Source organism: Onychomys torridus, chromosome 3 (genome assembly GCF_903995425.1).
Source record: "Onychomys torridus chromosome 3, mOncTor1.1, whole genome shotgun sequence".
NCBI classification, from domain to species: Eukaryota; Metazoa; Chordata; class Mammalia; order Rodentia; family Cricetidae; genus Onychomys; species Onychomys torridus.
The window spans coordinates 7,049,203-7,070,729 of NC_050445.1; the positions used below are offsets into that span (position 1 = coordinate 7,049,203).

The 21,527-nt window shown below is 40.2% G+C and overlaps 1 protein-coding gene across 3 annotated transcripts in view; it reads left to right on the plus strand.

The window, feature by feature from the left end:
• The first annotated feature begins 3,850 nt into the window (after window positions 1–3,850).
• The window catches only part of Stk31 (serine/threonine kinase 31), a 76,720-nt gene continuing 59,043 nt past the window's right edge, over window positions 3,851–21,527 (plus strand). Inside the window, exons 1-5 of one of the 3 annotated variants that reach the window (XM_036182343.1) lie at window positions 3,851–3,884; window positions 6,410–6,456; window positions 6,546–6,598; window positions 12,302–12,400; window positions 20,884–20,958. In XM_036182343.1, the coding sequence (XP_036038236.1) occupies window positions 6,429–6,456; window positions 6,546–6,598; window positions 12,302–12,400; window positions 20,884–20,958 (255 nt within the window). In that variant the 5' untranslated portion in view covers window positions 3,851–3,884; window positions 6,410–6,428. Of the gene's footprint in view, window positions 3,885–3,949; window positions 4,010–6,409; window positions 6,457–6,545; window positions 6,599–12,301; window positions 12,401–20,883; window positions 20,959–21,527 lie in introns of those variants that run through there. The other 2 variants (XM_036182342.1, XM_036182345.1) reach the window with 2 other exon arrangements.

Sequence of the window (21,527 nt, forward strand, 5' to 3'; positions counted from 1 at the left end):
ACAAATTAAAAGTAACCTAAGGCAGCTGCATGACAAAGTGACAGTCGCCATTCTCAGAATCCACTCCTGCTGCCTTTCACTGACTCCAAATCAACAGTCAGGATCAGGTCTCAGTGTGCCCCACTGGGAAATAGTCTCTCCACAGGAGAGTAGTTCCGGCCTGAATGGACTGCAGAGGCTGGTCTAAGGGTGCTGGCTGGAACCAAGGAAACATGTCTGAGAGCAGATCTTGAGACTGTGCTGGATCAAAGCGCAGGAGGAAAAAGAATGTGAAGCTGGGTAGGAGAGGATGAGGTGGAGGCACTCATACCCAGACGCCATGTGAACTCTGACCGAGGTGCTGCAGCTGGTCCTAAGAGACTAAGGGACGGTGTGCAGAAGATACAGCTATCCATCTGGAGTTCCAGAAGTTAGCTGGCATAATACTGAACAAAGGGGTGGGAGAGTGTTAAAAACAGGAGCAGCAGCAAGGCTGTTGTGGACAAGGACTTGTCACCGCTGAGTAAGGCCAGTTCTCCAGTTCTCTGCCTGCCAGGAGGCAAGGACCAACCAGCCTCAGGGTGCTGACTCTGCAAGGTCACCCTGACTCTGGGCAAGAACAGGATATCTGAGATGAGTCTCTGCGATAGTCCAGTACACATGGTGCTTCAGAAACCAGAAACCTGGTACCAGACCGATGACTCATCGCAGTAAGTATTTGCATGTAAAGCTGTTTGGGTAAAAAATATATATACTGTGTGACACACCGCACCTTGCAGTTCCACGTCAGTGAATGAATGATGGATGGAGAGGTGGAAAAGACAGGAGAATGGAGTCGCACGCCAGGTGGGAAGAGGCAGCCCCACACACAGCAGTGGCCACAGGTGTGGGAACATGGCAAGCTGTTGCTGAGTAGAGCTGGTGGGGTGGTGTGCAGCAGCCTGGAGCTCAGCAAGCTGCCAGTCACACCATCTCCCTGGCTCCGAGCAACGAATGGCAGGCAGGACGTCTGAGGTGAGAACGGGTCGTTTCTGGATTGGGCCTCCTCCAGAGACCTCCACGGTCCGCGCTGCTGCTGGAGGCTGAGTTCTCCGTGGTCCATGTTGCTGCTGCCCGAGGCCATGTTGACAGCCACAGTCCTTGCTACCGCTGCAACCATGTGGCAGTCCACAATCCGTGCTGCTGCTGGCTGTTGTGGGCAAGGAAGCTTCTTTTGCAGTGGTATCAATGACTGAAGAAGGTTCGAGAATGAGAGACCTTGAAGGCTTCTGTGACAGCTCCCCCTCCACCAAAAAAACAAAACCCCAACCCAACAACAACAACAACAAAAACCCCGTCTAGACAGGAAGCCATTGAAGAGAGTCCTTAGAAATTGTGATAGGGATCCTGAAGTATAGCTCTTCACAGTTGATGATTTCTGGTGGGGTGGGCTGGGCTGGGGAAGGACTCAGTTATCTTTAAGGGGCTGGCCACTGGGAGTTTGAACATGTTCCAATGAGTATATGGGCAACACAAATTGGACTCAGTGTATTTTTTCTTCTGTTGGGGAGGGCCCAAGGGTAGGAGGGTGGGTGTAGGGGGACTACGATTGTGGTGCATTGTGTGAAATTCCCAAATAACAAAAATAGTATGTTGGAAAAGAATTCTAGAGAAGCTATAGTCTGAATTTTCCCTAGGAAGGCCTGGATGATATCAGTAAGATCTTAATAAGACAAGCAATGGCTGAGAATGTCCTGGAAAAAGAACTCATTGGTCTGACCAATACAGATTTAGAATTAGTGGAAGATATGGCCATTATCCTAGACTCGGTTAGAGCAGATTGATAATGGAATATCAAGTTGTGGAATTTGACTGTCAGAGGCTTAATGTAACTAAATAGGCAAGAAGGCATGAATGAGTCTGATTAAATTTAAGTTCATGATCCAAAGGGAAAGATAGACAATTCAGATATTTGAGGTGTGTAACTACTGCCTCATCTCTAAAACACAACAAATATAATACAACAAACCAAAATCCCAAACTGTTGTAACTTGCAAGCAGAAAGCTCATGTAAGTCCTGGTAATGAATACAGAAAAAACAACCAACAACCAACCAACCAAACTCCACAGTTTCTTACCTAATTATTAGTTCCAAGGCAGTTCAGTCTTGGTTCTAGGAGCAAGGGAGATTCCAGATCCCTTACAGGAAGTGTCTTAGAGTTCCCATTGCTGCGACAAAACACCATGACCATAAAGCAAGTAGGGAGGAAAGTATTTATTTAGCTTACACTTCCACATGGCAGTTCACCACTGGAGGAAGCCAGGACAGGAACTCAAACAGGGCAGGAACCTGGAGGCAGGAGCTGATGCAGAGGCCAAGAAGGGGAGCTGCTTACTGGCTTGCTTCCCAGGGCTTGCTCAGTCCACCTTTTTATAGAACCCAGGACCAGCAGCCCAGGGATGGCACCACCCACCATGGGCCCTCCCCCACTGATCACTAAATGAGAAAATGCCTTACAGCTGGTGTCGGGTTGACACACAAAACCACTCAGTACAGGAAGGATCCTCACTAGCCCTTGAAAATCCTTATGAGGTCACAGAGGAGGAGGGCAGGAAGGGGAACTTGTGACGGGGGCCATCACGCTTTGATGGTGGTATTACAAATTAGCGTGGCTTCTTTGTTAAACAGTCTGGCAATGTCTTCTACACACTTCTACCATTTAGACATCGTCTAGGGGACATTAACCCAAAAGAAAGGAAAAACATATGTCCACACAAAGACTTGCAGACCATAGCACCTTTATCTGAAACAATTCTAAAGTGGAAACAATCCCTATGTCCACAGAAATGTAGAAAAACTGTTATGCATCCACAGTAGACCAGTACATGGGAATAAAATGTTACAACCTAGTGATACGCAGAAGAAACAGATGAAATTACCTTAAAATACCTTAAAATGCCATTTGAAAGGAGGCAGATAAAATGATTATATATGATCCAGTTAACACTTTCAGAAATTGAAACCAGTATGAAGACACAGGAAGGAGAGCCACATTACTGTATTTACTTGAGTAGGGCTTGAGGACAGTTGAAGGAAATGTTTCAGCGTGGGGATGACTTCAATGATACACGAAAATATTAACATTAAATATTGATACCTGCAGTTTATGCTAATTCTACTTCAAACTTTAGAAATTAATTTGGAGGGCTGGGGTGTAGTTCAGTGGTTTGACCTTGAGGGAGGATCTGGGTTTATTTCCCAGATTTGCAAAAACAAATCAACCAGAGATGGTTTTCAGCTGTGCAATATTTGTGCCACATGGATTACTTGCCCATAACCGGATAACTCAGCCACATCAATTCCCTTCCCCTCTTAATGTCCTGAGGGGGGAAAAAAAGACTCTCCCGGTCCCCCGCAATGTGAGGCGTGGCAGTGAAGGGTCGGGGAGCAATGTGCGTACAGCTATTTACCGATCTACAAAAAGACACGGTCACTTGGCAAGTTATCCTCTTTGCCAACCTTGGGAAAAGGATATCCTGTTTCTCGCAAATTGTGGCCTCTGTCTTTTGTAGCTGAAATCCCCTCGTGCCTAAAAACGAGGAAGAGCCACGCAACCCCACGCCACGGCCTGACGTCACTGACGCCCGGCGAAAGGAAGCGGCCATTGGCCGGCAGGTGCGGGGTGGGCAGCCGTCCTATAAATTCCCAGCGCCAGCGGGGCGCGCCGCTCTCTTCTTCGGAGCCTGTGCGGAGGGCGGGCGGTGTGCGGCCTGGACGGCCAGGACGGCCTGGACGGCCTCGCGGCGCTCGAGGCCTCGGCCCGCCCACGTGACGGCAGCCGCCCGCGCGCGCGCGCGCCACCCGCCATGGCGCAGCACCCGGCGCGCAAGCGCAGTGCGGGCTCCGAGGTGCGGAAGCTCGCGCGGTAAGCGTCTGCAAGCGCGCCGGCGGCCGCGGGAGGGCAGGCCTGCGAGGCGGGCGGGCGGGCGGAGCGCCTGGCATGTGGGGCCAGCGGCTGTTTGCTGGTATGGCGGAGGCGGAAAGTGTGAGGTTAGTCTCCGGCCCGGTGGGGAGGGGCATGGGTGGCGTCTCCAGGGCGGCGGCGTCCACGCGGCTCGCACTTTGAGGCTTCATGGTCCGGGCCGAGGCCTATTCCCCACCCCCCCCCCCGGCCTCCCGCTGCCCTCGAGCCGCCTGCCGCAGCGAGCTCGACGGCACCACCCCGGCTGCTCCCTCGGGAGGAGACCCACTGTGTGGAGTAGTTCTTCCCCTTCCGGTGAATTCTGCGGTGTAGGCCTCCGAGACCCCAGGACGCAAGTGTGGAGGGGCTTCCTTCCGCTTCTCCCTGGTCTCCTTTCGAGGAGGCGCGATTTATTCCCACCATGCCGCCATCCACCTCCGCCGAACACCACTTAACATAGTTCTAGGAAACAGTTTCGTGAAACAAGTGCCAGGATTTCCAAAGTAAACTTTCATTTTTTACTAAGAACACGGCAGTGGCCCGGCGGCGGTGGCGCAGGTCTTTGATCCCAGCACTCGGGAGGCAGAGGCAGGAGGATCTCTGTGAGTTCGAGGCCAGCCTGTGCTACAGAGCGAGTTCCAGGAACGGCGCAAAGCTACACAGAGAAACCCTGTCTCGAAAAACCAAAAGAAAGCAAACCACCACCACCACCACCACCACCAAAAAACCAAGCAAAACAAAACGCGGCAGTATTTTCCAGAGAATAGTTTCTCTAAACAGATTCCAATTTTGTTTAACAGCTTCTCAGAACAGTTAAGTTCAATTTTAACGCTCCCTTTTGACTTATAGTAAAGGATTTCGGATTTGAAGATGTTTCTGTGACACTATTTGGAAAAAAAGCTTAAGCTAGTCAAAAATGGAAACTTTTAAATTTTTATAAATAAGCCCCGTTATTTTCTGTGATGAGTTAATTTCTCTTTTCATAGTTGGGAGCATTTGAAACTTTGATGCAGGTGTTCTTGAAAAATTAAAAAGCTCTCAAAAAATGTGCTTCAAAACATGACATGTACTCTATGTTTTAAAGGTAATTCTGTGAAAAAAAATTTCCCTGTGTATTATAATGTGTAGAATATTTATCTTAAGTTGAAGGACAAACTAATCTTTCCCCCCACTGCCCCCTCAAACCCAGCAGCTTTGGAGGATGGAAGCTGTTGATAAATATACCTTCTGTGCCTTTTTGAGAAAGAAATAAAATCAGTTGGAATTGAATAGTGAAATACACTACATACTTAAATCCTTTTAAGATTCAGAGTGGGCCGGGTGGTGGTGGTGGTGGTGGTGGTGGTGGTGGTGGTGGTGGTGGTGGTGGTGCACGCCTGTAATCCCAGCATTTGGGAGGCAGAGGCAGATGGATCTCTGAGTTCCAGGCCAGCCTGGTCTACAGAGCTAGTCCAGGACAGACTCCAAAGCTACAGAAACCCTGTCTCAAAAAACCAAAAAAAAAAAAAAAAAAAAAAAAAAAAAAGATTCAGAGTGGAAAGTGTGATTTCTGATGTGTTGAGCATAAAATTGTAAAGTAGTAGACTATTTTTGAAGTATTTTTCAGTTGTTAAAATATTCTGTAATGAAATGATTTTTGAAGTAATAGGCAAAATTTGATATATTTCAGTTTTTAGTTTCAGAGTATTTAAAACAAAACAAAGATAGCCAGTCTCAGACATTTGTAGCATTTCTCTTTGTTTTATTGTGGAATACTTTCTCTTGTTTGAGACGGTATTCTTTTTTTTTTTTTTTTAGACTATGAGGGCAGGGTTGGGGATTTAGCTCTGGTAGAGTGAAGGCGCTGGGTTCAATCCAGAGCTCCACCAAAAAAAAAAAAAAAAAAAAAGGGCTAGAGAGCAGTTAAGAGCACTGACTGCTTTTCTAGAGGACTAGGGTTCACTTCCCTCCTCCATGCTGAGATTTGGGACGGTGTGCTTTTGTTAGAAGTTGCATCTTTGTTCTCTAGAAGCCCTAACATGGCAGTTGTAACCAGCTGTAATGCCAATCCCAGTGGGTCTGAAGCCTGCTTCTGGCCTCAGCATGCACTGCATGCATGTGGTCCACAGCCATAGGTGCGGGCAAAACATCCCTACACTCGCTCCCTGGAATGTACACATGCACAAGAATATGCATGTAGTTCCAAAGTATTGATTTATAAAAGTGGTCAGAATGTGTGTGAGTTATCTTACATGTAAATCTGTAAAAGTTTGGCTAAAGATCATGATAGGGATGGGATGATACATTTTGACATTGAAAACTACAATATATTCAGAACAAATACAAGAAACAATCATGAGAAAATACATGGAAGGCAATTTTTAGTATAGAGTTCGAGTTTTGATAACCCCATTAGGACAAACACTTTTAAGAATTTGAACATAATGTGGTTTAGATTTTTTTCATTGTTAATAGATATTAAAACCTAATTCAAAATATTGAATTGTTAGTTTTTCAGAACTTGTCCAAATGGATGAAGATACACATTACAATAAAGGTACTGTTGTTAAATATTATTTGGGGGGTATAAGAGCTTAATGATACTGATTAAGTCCTAATTTTTTTTGCATTATGATTTTATTTTAGTTGAAGATGTTGTTGGAAGTCATGTAGAAGATGCCGTAACATTTTGGGCCCAGGTAAATGGAAGCTTGGTTGGTTTATCTTTTTTACCTTCTTGTTTAAATAAAAATCTAAGAATAAATGTATTTTTGTTTTCATTCTCAGTATCTAATCTTGATGAAATTGTGTAGTACAGACATAATTAAAAGACAAATGTCCACAACTTGAAGTTTTCCTAAGTTGAATAATATGCATACAATACAGCTGAATGAAACATGAAAAGTACCAAGATTGGGACTTCAAAATTATGTTCAATAGGGTCAGAAAGCCACACACTGTTGCATTTGTGAAGTGATAGCCCCATCTAGAGGTCTTTCGTAAGATTGTTTCCTGAAAACAAGCATTTTTTTCCTTATTACTCAAAAAACTTGATTAAAAAAAAAAACAAAAACAACTTAGCTTTCTGACCTGTGGGGTGTGTGTGTGTGTGTGTGTGTGTGTGTGTGTTTAACACATTCACAGTATTTTTCTCATTTTTATTCTTTGAGAATTTTATTCAACATATTGTGGTCATATTCACCCCTACCCTCCTATTCAAAATAAAGTTTTGTTTTTGATCCTGTTGTAGACCAGTTTGAACCACTTGGACTAAGTCCTTGCTTATGTTGAAGGGATTGTAGACATCTCAGAAGCACGTTAGCACCTTTCCACAGCAGCATCTTTCCCAGTTGGCCAAGTACAAGTCACACTTAGAAACTGTGTTTCCCCAACATTCTTGGTACAAAGATGAACAGTTCCATTGTGGGAGGTTTGAAGCAATCTGGTTTAAAAAATAACATTAACATAACATAATTATATTTAACTTATTAATTTGGTTATATATACCATTCAAATGTCTATAAAATAATATTTTAATATACTTTTCCTGTTTTCATATTATTAAATTTTTTATTCTTTGAGAATGATAGATTGAAAATCAGGTAAGTATATTCAGTTTTAAATACAAAGTTAAGCAGGGCATGGTGGTATACCCCTTTTATCCCAGCACTTGAGAGGCAGAGTTAGGCAGATCTCTGAGTCCATGGACAGGCCTATGTCCAGAAACCTTTTCCCAGCAAAACAAAATTATGCTTGGGTTTCAAATTTTAAGAGGTGAATCTTTAATGTACCATTACTAATGAATTTTTGGTTTTGCAAACTATACATGATAAAAGAGGGAAGAGGGAAGAAAATTGCATTTATCTATACTTCCCTCGGCTTGGGAACTCTTTTTTGATGAAGTTAAGTGTACAGTGTGTAAATAGAAGTTATAAGGAGCTACAGAAAAATATGATTTAATGTTCTTAAAAACGAGGCTAGAGGGATGGCTCAGAGGTTAAGAGCACTGGCTGCTCTTCCAGAGGTCCTGAGTTCAATTCCCAGCACCTACAAGGCAGCTCACAACTGTCTATAATGAGATCTGGTGGCTTCTGGCATGCAGGCATACATGCAGGCTGAACACTGTATACATAATCAATCAATCAATCAATCTTTAACAAAAAGTTCTTAAAAACCATAGAAAAATTTGAATTTGTGGTAAATTGTATACTTAAGCACAGCCTTTTTATTTTTTAATGTCATGTGTATATGTGTTTTGCCTGTATTTGTGTCTGTCCACAACTTGTGTACCTGGTGTCCATCGTGGTCAGAAGAGGGCATTGGATCCCTGGAACTAGAGTTACAGACAGTTGTGAGTTGCCCTGCAGGTACAAGGAATTGAACCTGGTTCTTTTGGAAGCACTTAGCAGCTGAGCCATCTTTCCAGTATGTGTACATACGTTTTAAATGGTGTCCACATGTTGTGGGTTTGTGTTCGGTATTCATAGCACATGTGCCGCTTGGTGCCCTACACTGAACGACAAATTACACATTTAAGTTTACTTTATAGGAGTCATATATATGTCCTAAATTAAATAATACTTTCTAGATCAGTGCTGTCACTGTAGAAACTCGATGTGAGCCCTATGAGTAATTAGCTCTAGTTTCAGCAGCCACATTGGTGCAAGTAAAAGGAATAGGCAAAAATTAATTTTAATACATGTTTTGATTTAACGTAATATATCCAAAATATTGTTTCAAAATCTAATCAGCAAGCTAGGCATAGTAATCTCAGCTACTTGTAGGGCTGAACCAAGAGTACCTTGAGTTTGCAGCTGGCTTGAAAAATTTAGTTAGCTCTTGTTCAATAAAATAAGGGCTGGGGATGTGGTTTAGTTGTGTAGTACTTGCCTAGGATGTGTGAGGGAGGGCCATGGCTTCCATTTCCAATGCTAGAAGAAAGTACACTCACAAAATTGATATAAAATATGAGCAAGATATTTTGTATTCTCTTTTTTTGTATTTCAGCTTTTATGTAGGTTTTTTTTTTGGAGACAGGGTAGCTCTGGCTGTCCTGGAACTAGCTCTCTGTAGACCAGACTGGCCTTGAACTCAGAGACTGCCTCCTGAGTGCTAGGATTAAAGTTGTGTCTCTCCCCCGCCCCCCAGCCTTATTACATCTATGGAATCCCAGTGTGTAGGTTTATACTATGCACTGAGTCAGACTTGTCACATTTCAAGTGAGTATTGCTATGTATTTGTTACTGTACTTCTAGACTTTGATTTCCGTTGATCTTAGTCATTAGTTGGTTAAATTTGGAGTTATGGGGGCTAGAGAGATGGCTTAGGGGTTAAGAGCACTTGTTCTTCCTCCAAAGGACCTGAGGTCTATTTCTAGCACCTATGTGACAGCTCACACCCTCTGTAATTCCAGTTCCAGGGGATTTGATCCCTTCTTTTGGCCTCCTTGGCACCAGACACATGTGCACAGAGATACATGCAGGCAAAACTCTCATAGCTGTAAAACAAAAATAAATTTGGACTGGAGAGATGGCTTAGTGGTTAAAATTATTACTCATTGTTGCTCTCCAGAGGATGCTAGTTCAAATTCCATGTCAGGCAGCTCACAGTTGCCTCTAACTCTAGCTTCAGGGGATCTAATAGCCTCTTCTGGCTCCTGCTAACACTAACAGACACAGGGACACATACACACGAATAAAATAAATTAAAAAAAATAAAAATGTGCTGTCATCTAAATTGGGTCAGAGAACTTCGTGTAATGACCAGATAGAAAATATTGCACAATTAATGGGTCATACATTCTCTGTTGTAACTCTTAATCTGTTAGCTCTACCATTGCAGTATAAAAGCATGTGAAAGAAAGTATGTAGTTGTGACCCAGTAAACTTTGTTCACCAAAACAGGTTAGTTAATTTACCCACTTCTTTCTTCAGTCATCAGCTTGAGGCTCCTTCAGAAACGTAAAGAAAAAAAGGAAGTATTCTTTAGATGAATGCATTAAGAAGATTAAAACTACTGGTGCTATTTCTTTACATCTATTGCTATTCCAAGATGCAAATCATAATTTTTTTTTTTTTTTGTGAGATTAAGGTGAGATGAGATCAGAGACGTAAGTAGAGATTCGGAAACAGGCAAGCCAGGGTGAAGATCTATTGTTGGCTTCCCCTGCCTGACCCTCTGCCTGAGTGCTGGGATTAAAGATGTGTGCTGTCATTCCCACACCTATTTGTTTTTTTCTTTGAAAGGAACTTCCATTATGTAGTCTGTGTTTTGATAGGAATAACTGGAATATTTTGATGTACTCTGAATTTTATTTACAGACTTCAAGGACTGCTTCAAATACTTCCTGGCATCAGTTTAAATGTAGTTTCCTTTTTTTTTGTACTCAGGGCCTCATGCAAACTAGGCAAATGTTCTACCAACTGTGCTATTACCCAAGCTCCTATTTCCCATTTTTTTTTTTTTGAATGATGACATTGACATTCATCTTGATGTCTTACAACTGATCTTTGAGAGGTTTTCTATCTCCAGACGTTAATGGTTGCATTGAGTATTTCATTCTTGTGTTTCTATGAAGGTTGATGTGATGTGTGTGTCTGTTGATACTTGATTTTATTTTGTGTTGTTGAGGTGTAGTGCCACCATAGAGTCAAGCTGGCTTCAAACTCCCGATGCCCTGCATTCCTACCTCTCAAGTGCTGGGGTTACAGGTGTGCAGTGCGTGCCACTCCTGGCTTATATTTAATTTCTTCTACTTTGAAATAAACTCACAGGGAAATTACAAAATTAGTAGAAAGGCTTTTTGTGTACTTCTCACTCAGCTTCCACTAATGCTGATTTCTTGTATAACCGTAGCACAGTGACAAAAGCCAGGAAAATAATATTGGCACAGTACTGTTAATTGAACTATGTAATAGCCCCGGAGATCCCCATTGTATCTTTAAGAGTCCTCTAACCTTTGATACTTTGTCAGATATCCTGACTTTAGATATTTTGGAAGAATCCTAGGGTTCTTTTTGTTTCTTTTATTTATTTTTTTTTTTTTTGTTTTTAGTTTTTTTGGAACAAGGTTTTCTTTATATAACAGTCCTGACTATCCTGAAACTCATTCTGTAGACTAGGCTGGCTTCAAACTCACAGAGATCTTCCTTCCTCTGCTCCCCCCCCCCCCAACCCCCTCGTGCTGGGATTAAAGGCGTGCACCACCATCGCTGGGCAAATCCTAGTATTTTCTTTAAATTTTATTATTTAGTTATTTAGTTATTTACTTATTTATTTATTTATTTATTGGTTCCTGTCCTGGGATCTTGCTCTGTAGACCAGGCTGGCCTTGAACTCACAGAGATCCACCTGGCTCTGCTTCCCGAAGCTGGGATTAAAGGTGTACACCACTACCACCTGACTGAATCCTAGTTCTTTTTTTCTTTTTTTTCTTTCTTTTTTTTTTTTGAGCTGAGGATTGAACCCAGGGCCTTGTGCTTGCTAGGCAAGCAGTCTACCACTGAGCTAAATCCCCAACCCGAATCTTAGTATTTTTATAGAGTATCTTTAATATGGGTTTATATGATGATTTCTCATAAATTGGCCAAAATACCCAAGATGATGTGTGTGCAGTGTGCATTGTATTAGGGTTCCTGATATTATGTCTTTTTGGGTATGTTAGCTTTAATCTACCTGGTTGCGATGTTCATTTTTTAAAAAATGTAAATAATACATTTTATAATTAATATGCTTTAGAGAGAGATACATTGGGTTGACTAGTTTTATTTCTTTTGAACTTTTCACTTGTAATTTTTAAATTTTTTTCTGGTATTGTACTGGCCTTCTTTCAGTTTTCTTTATTCCTGTTGCATTTATTAGTTGTTCTCCTGTAAGGAAGAGTTTCTTCTCTGCCACTTAATTGTTCAGTAATTTAACCTATATGACTACAGACTAGTGGATATGTCACAGGTTGTAAGCCATTGCTGTTATCACTTATTTTTGCTGTTTGAATTCTTCATCTCTGGCCAGTGGAACAGAAATTGGCCAAAATGTATAGGTTGGTTTCATGTCTTCTAAACATGTCTTATTCTTCTTTTTATATTTTCTGTCACCACCAGCCCTGGAATTATCCTGTCTCTAAGGAGCCTGTTTAGTATAATTTAATAATATTTGTCACTTTGTTTGAATTCTGTGTAAGTGACTGTAAGCTTCATACAGTTTAATATCATTTCTTCTAAGAACTCATTTGAATTATGAAAATCATAGCATAAGAACTCATTTGAATTATGAAAATTGTAGCACAAGAATTTGATCTATTTCCCAGTGCACTAAAGTCCTTTAAGTGTTACACTTAGTAGAACCCTCAATTATATATAATACCATCAGAATTTATTGAATCTCATACTCTGTTTTCTTCTTAGAATGTTAGTAGAAATAAGGATATTATGAAGATTGGTTGCTCACTATCTGAAGTTTGTCCTCATGCTAATTCAGTTTTTGGGAATCTTGATCCTAAGAAGGTAAGCTTTATTCCTGGTTATAATCATTTCTTCTTACATGTCTGATTTTCTACAGTTTAGAATTTACAGGTTTTGGAATTTGGGGCCTATTGAACAGAAAAGACAGACTTTTAGAATTTCTATAAACTACACTCATAGTAAATTTATTTATTAAAAACAACTGGACAGAAATTCTGATGTAAACTAAAATATGGATGGCTTTTGATCAAGTGTGGAGTCTAGTGCATGTTAGGTGAGCTGTCTCCCAACAGAGTTGCATCTTCATACCTCTCTATTGATGTAAGTCTTTTGTCTTATATATGTATAGCTGATACCTGCTCCTGGTCTGTGGCTAATTTGATTACCTTCTGGATTTGAAATCTTGTCTATATTAATATTTTCTTTTTTGGTATGTGATTTCTCTTTCCTGCTTCAACTCTTCACTTACAGAGGGATGGGGGGGATGAAGGAGGAAGGAGAGGATAGAAGAGGAGAGGAGAGGAAGGAGGAGAAGGGGATAAGAGGGAGATGCAAAGGAGACAGGGAGGGAGAAGGGGAGAGAATGAGGGAGAGGGGAAAGGAGAGAAGGGAGAGATTGCCTGTGCTTGTGGAGGCCAGAGATAAGGTGTCTTTTTCTATTGTTCTCCACTTGACTTTGAGACAGGGTCTGTCATTGAAGCTGGGGCTCAATTGTTTTGGCTGAGCTTGCTGTTTTTTTTCATTATTTCCTCCTAAGAAGCATTTGGACTAATCTTTTTCTTAGTGGGGCTTCTCCAACAAGATATTATAATATCATACTATTGATCAATTGTATATGTTGTCAGGTAGGGGGGAACTTAGCAGGGCCATGAACCATTGCAATAACTAAGATTTCCTTGTACTGTATTCCTCCAGATCTACTTTTTGTTTCCTTGGAGACAATATTGTCTCAACTGAGGGTGTATGTTTTTCAGTTTTTAAGTATGTTTTTATCACCCTGGAGTGAGTTTTGTATCTTCCCCTTCCACTTTTAAGAGACATTTAACAATGGAAGGAGATTGCTTTTGGTTGTCACATCTGGAAGGGGTGCTACTGGCGTCTACTGAGTGATGTCAAAGGGAGTATTGGCAAACATTCTGTGAAGCTCTTCACCTCCAAATAAAGAACCATCCAGTCACAAACGTCAGTAGAGCTGAGGCAGGAGCAGAATTCATAGTGTAATGTTTTTGCTCTTTTATTAAACTTCATTAAAGTATAAATTTGGTATTAATAATACTGTCTAATTTTATTCAGTTAATCATGTAGCAGGAAACATTTGATTTTGCTGTTGCTTGATTAAACAGTGATTTAAGAGACAGTGATAAACAAAAAGAGAACTTTATTTATTGGTCCAAAAAATAGAGAAATGGAGTCTCTGTTTGCAGTTTAGCCTCTCAACTCCAGGAATAATGAGCGAGAGAGACCAGGAAGAAGTATTTGTCTTTTCTGTGAATAGGTACAAATCTTTGAAGAACTTAGGTGCTATGTTTTTCTGTGTCTTCTGTGGTCTTGTATTTTCACATATAACCAAAAGGTTAAAGTCTTAAAAGATACAGACCGAGATGCCAAGCCTTTCATTCTGGCTCCAGTCTTGAATTAGACATTTGTAGAATCAGTGCTTCCATCAAAAGTGGCCTTCAAGCCTTGATAAGTGACTGTTACTTATGTTCTCACAACAAATGCACAGCAAAGCTGATAATGCATTCGTCTCCAAAATTAGTGGCTTTGAAGTTAACTAAGAACACAGAAACTAGAGAGTTTTAGGTTTTTTTTTTCTTGGTAAAAATGTTTCTAATGTTATTATATAAGGTAAAGAGTATAAAAATTATTCTTGACTCATAGGAAATATGGATTCCACCAGGTTCAGGATTAGACTTAAAATAGAATATTCTTTGCATGTGGTGATATATTGTGTACTCCAATAAAGCTTAACAGAGGATCAGAGGACAGTCAGCCACTAGATTAGACATAGAGGTCAGACAGTGGTGGAACACACCTTTAATCCTATCACTGGGAGGCAGAGATTGGTCTGGATCTCTGTGAGTTCAAGGCCACACTGAAAACAGAGCCAGGCAGTGGTGACACACGCCTTTAATCCCAGTACTGGGAAGCACACACACTTTTAATCCCAGTTCTGGGAAGCACACACACCTTTAATCCCAGTACTGGGAAGCACACACACGCCTTTAATCCCAGAAAGTGATGGCAGGGCGGAGAAAGGTATATAAGGTGCAGGAAATAGGAACTAAAGCAGTTCAGCTGAGACCCATTCAGATGAGGACTCAGAGGCTTTCAGTCAGAGAATTCATGGAGTTGGTGAGGTAATAGTTGGTGGCTGTGGCTTGCTCTGCTGCTCAGATCTTTCAGCTTTCACCCCAGTATCTGGTACTGGGTGCTTTTTTTGTTTTGTTTTGTTTTTTTTTTGTTTTTAATTAAAAGACAAGACCATCTAAGATTCGAACAACATTGGCATATTTAGGTATAAAAATATTTTACTTGTTTTCTTTGAGACATTAAAACAGTAAGATAATTTTTAAGTTTTGTTTCTTTATATCCTTTTTATTATACACACACACACACACACACACACATACTATATATCCTTTTTATTCCTTTTTAAAATTTATTTCTTAACTCATTTGTTTTACTGGTGTTTCTTTTCCCTTTTGGAATATCTTTATTTATTCCTTGACAATCTCATATGTATTCCTAGATGTTCAATACATCTAGATCCTCTCTAACCCCAAATCCTTTTACCCACTACTCCCAGACAGCCTGTAAATTCCCCTATCATTTTTATTCTTTTTCTCTCTGTGTCTTTTTGGGTCTTTTTGTAACCCACTGAGCAAATTAGTGTCCCCTTCTAGAATGTTGACTGATTATGGTTAAGTTGATGCAGGTAACTGCTGGATGAGTTGGTGAGTGCACGGGCCCTGTTATCTCCAGAAGAATGCATTTCCTAGCACTTGTCTCCACTCTCCAGCTCTTAGAGTCTTTCTGCCCTCTCTTCCATGATGTTCTCTGCACTTAGAGGTTGATAGAGATCTTCTGTCCAGAGCTGAGTACTCAGTAGTCACTTACTCTAGCACTTGGACTAATAAAGTTGCCTGCATTAAATGCTGCCCACTACAGAAAACCACTTCTCTAGCCAAGGTTGAAAGCAGCACTAATTTGTCAGTATAAATGTAAGGTGTCTAGTTTGCTTTCCATTGCTCTGCCAAACACCACGACCAAAAGCAACGTGGAAGGGAAAGTTTACTTTACCTTGCCAATTGTAGTCCATCACATCAAGGGAAGTCGGGGCAGAAACTCAAGTCAGGAACCCAGAGACAGGACTGAAGTAGAGACCATGGAGGAACACTGCTTTCTGGCTTGCTCAGCCTACTTTCTTACATAGCTCAGGACTACCTGCCTAGGGGTGGCTCCACCTACAGTGAGCTGGGCCCTCCCATATCAACCATCTGTCTAGAAAATGTTCCACAGGTTTGCCTACTGGCCAGTTTGGTGGGGGCATTTTCTCAATTGAGGTTCTCTCTTCCAGAATTACTCTAGTTTATATCAAGTTGACAAAAAACTAACCAGGACATACATATTTAGAAGGCAGTTTGACAACATGCCTATTTAGCAAAATAGCAGTAGTAGGTTCTCCCCTATGGCCTATGACTTTCTAAGTTACAGCCTTTGACCAGGTTAACAGTGCCAGACATGAACTTCCTTGTATGGAGCAGACCTCAAATCCAGTCAGAAAGTGGTTGGTTATTACCATTATTGGCACCAGTGGGTACATCTTGCCTGGTAGGACAGTATTGTAGTATTCAGGGTTACTTCTAGGTAGTACCATGAGTGACTTTTCTTACCTAGTGGCCTATATAGCACATTATGGCACTGTGAAAGATAGTAAGGAGGACATTTTCAGATAAGTTGGCAGTCTGATTTCTCTGTGTCCTGTAACCAGACTATGTTAGGTCTTCAGTAATAGAGTCTTACCATCTAGTTATAATTATGAGCCAAGAGCAGTGCAGTAGCCTTTGCTTTTTTGGGGGCTTCCTTGACCAATTAGTCATAGGGTGTTGATTTATGTATATTAAACCCTCCCTTCATCTCTAGAATAAAGACAACTTGGTCATGGTGGATGACCTTTTTGATGTGTTCTTTAATTTGCAAGTATTTTGTTGAGAATTTTTTGGTATGTAATTTCACCATGGGAGTCTCTAATTTTCTTTTTGTGTTATTGTTTTTTTATTTGCTTTTGGTATAAGGGTAATAACAGCTTAGTAAAAAGAATTGGGTGATGTTACTTCTTTCTTTAATGGTAAGGTTTGTGAAGATTTAGTGGTGTTTTTTCTTTAAAGGTTTGGTAAAATTCACCAGTGAATCCATCTAGGCCTGGGATTTTAGTTAGGAAATTTTAAAATACTGCTTCAGACTCACTGTTTGTGATAGATCTATTTAAATAATTATCTCATTTTGGCTTAATTTGTTATGTTATTTTCATCTAGGAATTTATAAGTTTCTTTTAGTGTTTCTAACTTAGTGAGTGTATGTTCCAAGGTAAGACCTAGTGATTTTCTGATTTCATGGTAGTTGCTGTATGACTCCCCTTTCGTCACTTACTTTATCAATTGAGGTCTTCTCTTTTTCTTTTGGTTAGTTTGACTAAGAGTCTGTCAGTTTTATTATCTTTTCAAGAACCAAGTATTTGTTTGATTCTTTATATTTTTCCTCATTATTTTATGTCCTAATGATTTCTTTTCACCTACTGAATTGTTATTTGATGTGTTGTTCTTTTTCCAGGGTCCTAAGGCGAATAATTGACTTATTTATTTAAGGTTTCTCTGATTTCTTATGTAGGCACTTAGAACTATACAGTTCTTTCCTTCTTAGGATTGCTTTCATTATATCCCATAGGTCTTGGCATGTTGTGCTTTCATTTTCATTTGATTCTAGTAATTTATTTTCATTCACTTCTTTATTTCTTCAAGGATGGAGTTGTTTTTCAACAGTGTGTTATTTTATAGTTTAGCCTTTCCTGTGGTGTTCTGGATGGCTTTGTTTTTCTCTGCAGTTCAAAGAATTTCTTGAAGTATTTTCTGTAGAGCTGATGTGGTCAGAAATGCCTTTAGCCTATTTTTATCATGGGAATACTTTATTTTTCCTTCTATTATGCTAGGTAGCTTTGCTAGGTATAGTAGTCTGGGTTGGCAGTTTTTCAGAACTTGAAATACACACCTGTCCAGGCTCTCCTGGCTTTTAAAGTTTCATTGAATAATCTGTTGTTATTTTGATGGGCCTGACTTTATTTATGGTGTGGTGTTTCTCTCTTGCTACTTTTAGTATACTTTCTTGGCCCTGTATATTTAGAATTAATCATGATGTGGGGTTCTTTTCTGGTCTTGGTCTTAATGCCTCTTACATCTGGATTGGCATCTCCTTTCTTAACTCTGGGAAAGTTTCTGTTAGGATTCTTAAAACTGTTTTCTGTGCCTTTAGAACTAGATTCTTTTCCACATTCCTTGCCTACTGTAGACTGAATCTTTTCAGAATGCCAGGTGTACCTCGGAATTCCTTCTTTACCTTATTATTTTAACTTTGCCTTGTTTGGTTATTCCAGTTCCTCGGTCTTGCCTTAAGCATGGATAGTCGACCCTCTCCTTGATCTGTCCTTTCTAGTGAGACTTCTCATAGAGCTTTTTATTTGACTTTGTTATGTTTTTTATTTTCAACATTTCATTGGTTTTTTTCCTTCGTATTTCTCTTTGTTGAATTTCCTCTTCATAGCTTCCTCATTTTATCCAGCTGTTTTGCATTCTCAGTCAGGAGCTTGTTTTTTATTTCCTTGGATATAATTACAATCATTATTTTGAGTTCTTTCTCTGTGATTTCATTTAACTAATTTTTGCTGGGTACCATTACTGTAGGATTAGTAAAATTTGGAGGAATGTTGTCTGTGTATGTGTGTGTGTGCCTGTCTGTCTTATGTCACTGGGTTGGAATTTATGCATGTAGTGTTATTTCTTCATTTGGTATAATTTTTTTTATCAGCTGTATTCTTTCAATTGAAGTATTTGCAATGTTTCTGTGGGACTTGGGTGTGGTAGAGTTGAGTGTGTAGTTCAGAAAATAGTTCCCTAGTTAGGAGCTCATTGTGCTAGGTATAAATTATGTATTTGTATTCTTAGCAGGATATAAACTTTGAAATCATCAAAGCTACTTGATATTATCTTTATGGAGAGATACTATACTAGCTAGTTAATGACAAGGGCCCCTTTGGCTTCCATAATTGTTGGATGATTAATAACTAAGGGTAGTGTGGCGTGTACTCAGATTTTAGTTATTAAAATTAGTAGTGGTAGGGAGGTAGAGTGGGTAAGGATAAATATTAATTATTTGTCTTAGGGTTTCTACTGCTGTAATGAAACACCATGATAGGAACTCAGAGGCAGGTGCTGATGCAGAAGCCATGGAAGAATGCTGCTTACCCATTTATTTACCATGGCTTGATCAGTCTGCTTTCTTACAGAACCTAGGACACCAGCCAACGGATGGTACTACTCACAATGAGCTGGGCCCTCACCCATTATCACTAATTAAGAAAATGCTCTATGGCTGGTCCACAACCTGATCTTTTTTTAAAAAAAGATTTATTTATTATGTATACAATTTTTAAAGATTTATTTATTTATTTATTATGTATACAGAAGAGGGCGCCAGATTTCATTACAGATGGTTGTGAGCCACCATGTGGTTGCTGGGAATTGAACTCAGGACCTCTGGAAGAGCAGACGGTGCTCTTAGTCTCTGAGCCATCTCTCCAGCCTGATAGTATGGCAGTGGTCAGCCTGTGGTTTGTGACTCTTTTGGGGGTCAAACGACTCTTTCACAGGGGTCACCTAAGACCATTGGAAATATATATTTACATATGATTAATAACAGTAGCAAAATTAGGTTATGAAGTAGCAATAAAAATAATTTTATGGCTAGGGGTTACCACAGCATGAAGAACTTTATTAAAGGATCAAAGGAAGGTTGAGAAACACTGTCCTTTTTTTTTTTTTTTTGAGCTGAGGATTGAACCCAGGGTCTTGCACTTGTTAGGCAAGTGCTCTACCACTGAGCTAAATCCACAACCCTGAGAACCACTGTCTTATGGAGACATTTTCTCAATTGAGGTTCCCTCCTCCAGATGATTACAGTTTGTGGCAAGTTGACATGAATCTAGTCAGCACAGTATTAGATTTATTTTGAAAAGAAAAAAAGTCAAGGTGTATAAAGTAACTAGGAAGTGAAAATTGGGGTACTGTTAGGGTCCACAGATAATAGGGGTTGTTATATCTATGGAATGTTGTAAGAAGTAAAAAAAGGTGATAAAGATGAACAGAAGATGTAGGAGTAAGAAAGAGGAGATGTTATTTGAGATGTGGGAGAAAAGTGTAGTAGAGACTGCTTTATATTAGACTGGTGGACAATAGTCCTGAAACCTACTTGAACAATATACAAACAAAAGGAAATCATCATGAGACATGTATGCAAGGGTGGAGATTAAATAATAGAGAATAAGAAATAAAAAGAATGCTTATGGAGAACTGCTGGTATAGCTATGCTGAGTTGAAGGTTATGTCTTCTGATTCCTCTGGCTTAAGCAGGCTCCAAGGGATGTGAGGGACAAGTAGGAACTGTCTCTGTAGCCTCAGTGTTCTTGGGGTTCTGGCATGTAGGGGAGGAGCGATTGTAAGACCTTTCAGGGGTAGTTCCCTTGGATTTCTGCATTCCTCCATGGCCTTTTTCTTGTCCTGCAGGTTCCCCTAAAATCTAACTTAGTTCTTTTGGCAATTTCATATACACATTTATAATGCATTCTGCTCATGTTCTCTCTGTACTATTCCTATCAACGTCTTCCCTACCTGCCCCTTTCCCAGATTCATGACTTTTGGTTTTGTTTTGTGGCCCAGTTAATTTAACCAGGGAACTCTGTATGAGCATTGGAGCCTGGTGGGATCACTAGTAGGTACACAACTAACTGAAAGGCAGTGACTGTTCCTTGATAGAACCAGAGAGATTGTTCAGTAATGATATAGGCTTCCCTTGTCCTCTCCTTAATGTATGCCTGGCTGTTCATGGGCCTGTGCTTGTAGACTCATTACAGTCATGTGTGGTTGTTGCAAGTACATAATTGTGATAGCGGAGTTTTGTCCTCTCCCAGAAGACCAGAAGGTGGTCTTTTTTTTTTTTTTAAATTTACTTTTTGAGAGGTAGATTAGTATAATGGATTCTAGAATCAGAAGTCTGAATCTTGGTTCTGCTGAAGACAAGGCGACAACTTTGGATACATAGTGGTATAAACGAAGTACCTGCCTCATAGGCATGTTAGGAGGATTAGATAAGCTACTGTATTTATTAACACACAGTAGTATACAATGCTAATTTATATACTGACCTACTTAGCGTGCTTTTCATTAAAATGACAAATGTTTCTTTTTCCTCTACAGATTTATGGTGGATTATTTTCTGAAGATAAGTGTTGGTACAGATGCAAAGTGCTGAAAACCATCAGTGATGATAAGGCAGGAAATTGTATTTATATTTTGGGCTTAAGGAATGTTTATCTTGGTTCCACAACCTTTTAAAAATGTACTTTAAAACTTTTTACTATTACTTATTTTGTATGTGCATACATATGTATGTGGGCACAAGAGTGCCACAGTGCACAGCATTTGTGAGGCCTGAGGACAGCCTGGGGGAGTTGGTTCTCTGCTACCACCATCTGGGTCCTGGGATTGAACTCAGGTCATCAGCTTTAACAGCAAGCATCCTCATCTACTAAGCCATATTGCTGGCCCTTATTTCTAAAAGGATGCTTATTGAGTCTATTATTGTTTATTCATAGTGATAATGACTAGATTAATAAACTTAACATTTATGAAATGGAGAGATGGTACAGTTGTTAAGAGCACTGAGTGCTCTTCCTGAAGACCTAGGTTCAGTTTCTAACACCCACATGATGGCTTACAACCATCTGTGATTTTAGTTCCAGGGCAGTGCCCTTGTCTGGCCTCCTCAGGCAGCATGCACACATGTGTTACACATAAATACATGCTGGCAAAATACCCATGTACATAAATAATAATATAAT